General features: G+C 41.0%; 1 protein-coding gene across 1 annotated transcript; it reads left to right on the forward strand.

The window, feature by feature from the left end:
* Positions 1-1360: 1360 nt before the first annotated feature.
* Positions 1361-5590, forward strand: wdr55 (WD repeat domain 55). The gene is made up of 4 exons (XM_042401796.1): positions 1361-2170; positions 3330-3436; positions 3900-4169; positions 4408-5590. Exons 1-4 carry the CDS (start codon positions 1646-1648, stop codon positions 4751-4753), a joined length of 1248 nt encoding a protein of 415 aa, XP_042257730.1. The 5' UTR covers positions 1361-1645; the 3' UTR covers positions 4754-5590.
* Positions 5591-6268: the final 678 nt, after the last annotated feature.

The raw sequence follows: 6268 nt of genomic DNA on the forward strand, positions 1-6268 counted from the left end.
ACTTGGGGGTGCTGTTGGTTTGTCATCTCCGCTACAAATTGAAGTTTTAATGGGTTGATTCAAGCAACAGGAAACTGCTCCAGCACTTATATGAAGTAAAGTCCCAGCAGTGAGGAGCGAGTGTTGTTTCCCACTACATGGGAATCTCTCAGTCCTTCAGTGTTCCTGTGATTGAAATGCTTGTATGCAGAGATACATTACAAATCCCAGAGATTTAATAGTAAAATACACATAAAATTAATACATCAAATTAAATAGAATTATGTATGTAAACGTGCAATGCATCCTTTCTCTTTAACCCAAAATAGACACACAAAAGCAGAAAAAAACAAAAGCATCATATGGCTGCAAGATCAAAAGGAAGGGAAAACAGGTATATTAATTAACTTATAGTAAAATACATATGCAGTTAACACACCAAACGTAGTCTTTGAGATCCAAGCAGCAACTTAATTAAACATATTTTCTCTCAATGTGCATGGTAACAAAACCAATTACTGTAAATGATTGAGTGGACTCTAATACGCCAACCTGCAAAGTGTGGATTAATGCAGCAGTGGATGTCTTTTACAATGAGTACAGGACTTCACAGAAACATGTGGTTCTGTAGAAGAAGATATCATGACCATATAGTCAGTGTAATATCATCTACTTTGGATTAATGTTGCTATTATTAACAACTAACCTCATTGCAACAAGTTACCTACTTTACTTGTAAACGTAAGTGTATTTTGTTGTTGTTTCTTCCTTCAGTTCTGTTTTATTTTTTATTCTATTGTAATTTAAAATCTTTGCCCTATTTATACACTTTCTGTGTGCATTTCATTATGCAATCCTGTATGGTATAATGACAATGAAGCTCACTTAATGTTAATGACAGTGATGGTTATTATAACAATAATGACATAGATTAGTAACAATGTATTTATTTGTTGTTATTATGTATTCATTTATTTATTAAATGGATGGCATTCATTTAGGATTTATCTCACCCCTTCCAAGCTACATTGATTTAACCCCAATCTTTCACCCCTTTGCTCCAGATGTGGTCTAGTACAGAGCACTTTCATTCCACTTGGCAGTGTAGTAAAGTAAACTACAAGGTTTTTGGCAGATGATCTGTGATGTTTTATCCACAGTTCATGGAGTTGCTTTCCCAATGGATCCTGAGATATGCCTTTTGGGCAGCCTCTCAAATTCTGATCTTACAGTCATTCCATCAGGATTACAGAAATCCTACTTGTCATTGCCAAAAAATGTGTTGCAATGAAATGGAGGTCAGATCTCTCACTGCCAGCTGGACTGTGGCCCCTGTTGCACCTCTGGAGGAGATAACCTACTCATTAAGGAGTAAGATTTTTATAGCCTATATACAAATTATGGCAACCTCTTATGAACTACATGGAGAATCTCTCATCTCACATGACTGAAAGTGAGATGGGAGTGTGGCTCTATTCTTTTGTTACGTCTTACTTTATTTCATTGTCTGTTAATTTATTTTTTTAAACGTTTGTAATGTATAGAGAGGATTGTATTGTCATTGTGTGGCTGTCTGGTTTGTACAGTACAGCAGGGGGCAGTATGACCGGTTTTCACCAGGAGCGCTGCCGCATTTCAGCGTAGAGGAAGAAAGAAAGACAACATCATGGCAGCCCCCGCAGAACACGTTGAACCCGCGTCCACAGCCGCAGATCCTCCAGAAATGGACAAGACAGACGCTCCAGAAACCAGCAGAGACCCAGACACGGACCCAGATGAGGACGAAGACGAGGACGGAGGCGAGCCGGCCGGGCCGAAGATCCGAGAAACCCCGCAGGACATCCGGCTGGAGGCGATCGCCAACACGGTGGCTCTCCATCCGAGCAGGGACATGCTGGTGTGCGGGGACGTGGACGGGGATGTGTACGCCTTCTCCTACTCCTGCACGGAGGGTGAGAACCGGGAACTGTGGTCATCCGGACACCACATGAAGTCCTGCCGCCAGGTGCGCTTCTCTGCAGACGGACTGCAGCTGTACAGCGTCTCCCGGGACAAGGCCGTCCACCTGCTGGACGTGGAGCGCGGACAGCTGGTCACCAGGATCCGCGGGGCGCACGGAGCCCCCATTAACAGCCTGCTGCTGGTGGACCAGAACATCCTGGCGACCGGAGACGACGGAGGCACCCTGAAGGTCCGGACAGAGAGTACCAAAGAGGGTCCAAAAGCTGGTCTTAGTAAAACATCCAACTGGAACCAGCTGATAGTTCAAACTGGTCTATTAATGGTCCAAACTGGTCTTTAATGGTTCAGACTGGGCCAATCTGTTTTTTTAATGGTTCACATTGACCCAATATGGTTCAAACTGGTCCAATTTGGTCTTTTAATGGTTCAAAATGTTCCAGTGTGATCTTTTAATGGCCCAAACTAATGGTTCAAACTGGTCCAGATTGGTCTTTAAATGGTTTGAATCGGTTCAGTCTGTGTTTTAATGGTCCAAACTGATCTTTTAATGGTTCAGACTGGGTATTTGATGGTCATTAGAATCAGGTTTATTGCCAAGTAGGTTTCCACATACAAGGAACTTACCTTGTTGTTATGTTGTACAACAGTCAAAAATATACATAAAATCAAGTAATCATTAATAATGTATAAAAGAGAATGAAATTTACGATAAAAGTATGTAAAATATATTCTAAGTGAGAAGAGAAGAGCTGCTACTGGTTTAAATTTTTTGCAGTTTATCAGTCCCTCCAGGAAATTGCTATTTTGTGATCGCAATAATTAACACCAATTCAAGAAAGAAAGAGCACATAGAACACTGCAAATTGTATTGCAGTTTTTAAGAAAAGCTGTTGCAAAATCAAGTATTTTTGGCTGCAATAATCACAAAAACATTTTGGAGGGTGTGATTAATAATAATAATACAAGTTGCGTTTATGTAACACGCCATGATAGTGAAAAAAGCACAGATGTGAAAATATAAGACTATAGATTTTACATTAATATAACATGTAGTATCTGTTGGACAGAGTGCATGTTGCCTTGTTGATGAGGCTGCAGTCAGGAAGAAACCTCTTGTGGTGTGAGGTTTTGGTCTTGATAGATCAGTCTCTTGTCAGAGGAGAGCATCTCAAGAAGTTTATGACCAGGGTGGGAGGGGTCAGATATGATCTTATCTGCTCGCCTCAGGGACGGCGGTTTTACAGTTCTGCCAAAAGTCAGTATATATTTAATTATCTCCCAGCCGTAATTGTAGACATTGACATCAAAGTGGTCGCAGTGACTTTTGTTTTGCATCTTTTCCATCCTCAAGATAATAACTGTCTTTGTTTTTTACTTTGTTTCTGAAGGTGTGGGACATGAGGAAAGGGACGGCTGTCATGGATCTGAAACATCATGAGGATTACATCAGTGACATCGCTGTGGACCAGGCCAAGAGGATCCTACTCACTGCCAGGTAATGTGACCATTGGATCATTACTATTAAGTAACAGGATTCTCTGCTGTTTGCAGTTAGAGGACCATAACAGTGTTTTTTCATTTTATATCCCATTAAACACACATGTGCATCAGGTTTTAGAATGATTTCCTTCCTCTGAGGCTGCCGTTGTTTTCTATTAAATCTCAAGTCACTTTGAAAATCAATGAGGAGAGACCTGAAAGTTTAAATTTGTTATCCGTCACAGAAAACATGTGAGTTGTAAGTAGGAGCTGTCACTTCAACAATGGATTTCAGTATTGGCTGCCAAACAACAAGCTGAAATTCACATGATAATTTTGACGACATTCAGTGTTTGTTTGTATCATAGCGTCTCAAACCTTACATATCAGAGCGTCTTTGAACGCACCAAAAAGCAGAGTTTTCTACAATGGTCTTCTTAAATCTGAGCTCTAAATTGATCTGCTGTAATCTGATGCAGTGGCGATGGTACCATGGGCGTCTTCAACATCAAGAGGCGGCGGTTCGAGCTGCTGTCGGAGTTCCAGAGTGGCGATCTGACGTCAGTGGCGCTGATGAAGCGGGGGAAGAAGGTGGTTTGCGGCTCCAGCGAGGGCACCATCTACATCTTCAACTGGAACGGCTTCGGAGCCACAAGTGACCGCTTCGCCGTCAAGGCCGAGTCGGTGGACTGCATCCTCCCCATCACCGACAACATCATGTGCACCGCCTCCATGGACGGGTACATTCGGTGAGTTGGGTTTTTGAAAGTTTACCGACAAAAAGGTCCAAAACTCCTGCCTTCCAAAGCCCAAATTACAGAGAAATTCGTCTCTGGTCGACAAACCAATAGAGGTTACATCCACTCTGGTATTTGCTTGTTTCTCTTGTCCCTGCTGGCTTGATCCTTAGTTTATTAGTTTCTCACCATCTGGTGAGTTACTAACATGTATTATTGTGATAGTAAAGTTCTGTCTGTCCTCCATCAGAGCCATCAACCTCCTTCCTAACCGGGTCATTGGATGCATTGGGCAGCATGTTGGCGAACCCATCGAAGAGCTCGCCAAGTCCTGGGACTCTCGCTTCCTGGCCAGCTGCGGCCATGACCAGCTTATCAAGTTCTGGGACATTTCCAGTTTACCCAACGCAACTGTCAACGAATACCGCAAGAGGAAGAAGAAAGACGGACGAATGAAGTCTCTCACCAAGAAAGCCCACGGAGACAATGACTTCTTCGCAGGACTTGTAGATGAAACTGAGAAAAAGGAGGAAGGAGGAGAAGAAGAAGAAGAGGAGGAAGAGGACGACAGTGACAGTGACAGTGGCAGCGATTAAAAAGCAATTTCATGTTGCTTCATGTTTGAGATGAGTTGTTGCTGTGCCTTTGGACAGTTTGTTTGATGGAGGATTACAGCCAAAGTGCCTCACAATGTCTGGAGTATGAACGTCTGCATGGATGACACTGAACCTCTGATCTCTGCACTGTTGGCGTCTCATTTTAGAGACTTTGAACTAGAAACAAGCCACCAACGGTGACTGTGTTTACAAATGCGAATGTGAGGTTAAAGACAAAAATATATGGTGGGATAAACGGTGAATGTCCCAGAACAGTGCAAACTCTGCTTCCGAAATATTTATGACTGTTAAGTCAAATATAAGAAAATGATCATACATTAAAATAAACAGGAAATAATAACTATGTAATGGTTGGGCTGGGTATCAAATGTTCATGCTTTTTTGGCACTGATCACAGTATCATTGTCAAGTACCGAAAGCTGGCAATGAACGCCTTGTCAGATTCGTTATCTTGTCTACTTATTCTTTCATAAGATAGTTCCTGATTTAAATTAAAAAACTGGCAATATTTGACTGTATTTTATTTAGGAACGTTTTAGAACTTTTAATTCTTTTGATTAATGTGAAAACATTTATTTTATTTTTTTTTTACTAGAAAATATGATTTTCCAAGTGAGGTATCAATTAAAGGTATCATTTTGGTATCAGTAAAGGAACATGTTGTATCAGCAGTTGTATCACAAGTTTGTAATGATACCCAGCCCTATGAAATGCTAACAGGCAGAGAGAGAGACTGGAATTAGCCTGTTAACTATAGCTAATAATTTTTTGATACATTTGTTGAAAAATATTTGTATTAAATTTATTTCACTGACACTAAACTGTTTTTTTGTCTTAACTATGCCAAATCCATTTAATTATATTTAACACTTTATAGGCCTAAAATGTGAAGTTGGGTGAAGAAATTTTGAGTACCATATCATGTTTTAGCTTATGCTATGAAACATGAGGCTTAGTTTAAATTTGTGGTGCTGGACTTTTGCCTCCCCCTTCTGGCAGTGAGAGTAATTACAAAAACACTGTTGACACGTGCTTACGTCATAGGTTCCACCGTAGCCTACTCCATCGCAACTGTTGCGGCTTTAAAACAGTGGATAAATTGTTTTGAGCCTCTCACAATCTCCTCGAAATGACTCCTTTCACTATCAGAATTTGATCCATTTGGTCTGATAACATTTTGAAAGTCTAGAAGAGCCCCACGATAAAGCTATTTTATCCCCATTCAAGTTAGCAGAGAGCTAACCGGAAGTTAGCCGCTCAGCCAGAGGAAATCTCTGGTGCACATTCAAACGGCCAGCAAAGGAATGTCGCCACTGACATGAGATTTAAAAACTCTGTATACTGTGAAATACAGAGAGATTTACCTGGCAGTGATAGGTTTAATCAGCATGTGAACTCACATGGGCGAGGACTTGAATGTAACGGACGTTCATTTATGTAAAAGTTCCACACTGCAGGTTTACACTACTGATCATCATTTTTAAAAACATGCTG

This window comes from Thunnus maccoyii, chromosome 22 (genome assembly GCF_910596095.1).
Source record: "Thunnus maccoyii chromosome 22, fThuMac1.1, whole genome shotgun sequence".
Lineage (NCBI taxonomy): Eukaryota > Metazoa > Chordata > Actinopteri > Scombriformes > Scombridae > Thunnus > Thunnus maccoyii.

Excerpts from the sequence above, each read along its gene's own strand:
- wdr55 (XM_042401796.1), top strand. The coding sequence starts at position 1,646 with ATGGCAGCCCCCGCAGAACACGTTGAACCCGCGTCCACAGCCGCAGAT. Across the intron at positions 2,171-3,329 it reads ACGACGGAGGCACCCTGAAG|GTGTGGGACATGAGGAAAGG; the intron begins GTCCGGACAGAG and ends TTGTTTCTGAAG. Across the intron at positions 3,437-3,899 it reads AGGATCCTACTCACTGCCAG|TGGCGATGGTACCATGGGCG; the intron begins GTAATGTGACCA and ends AATCTGATGCAG.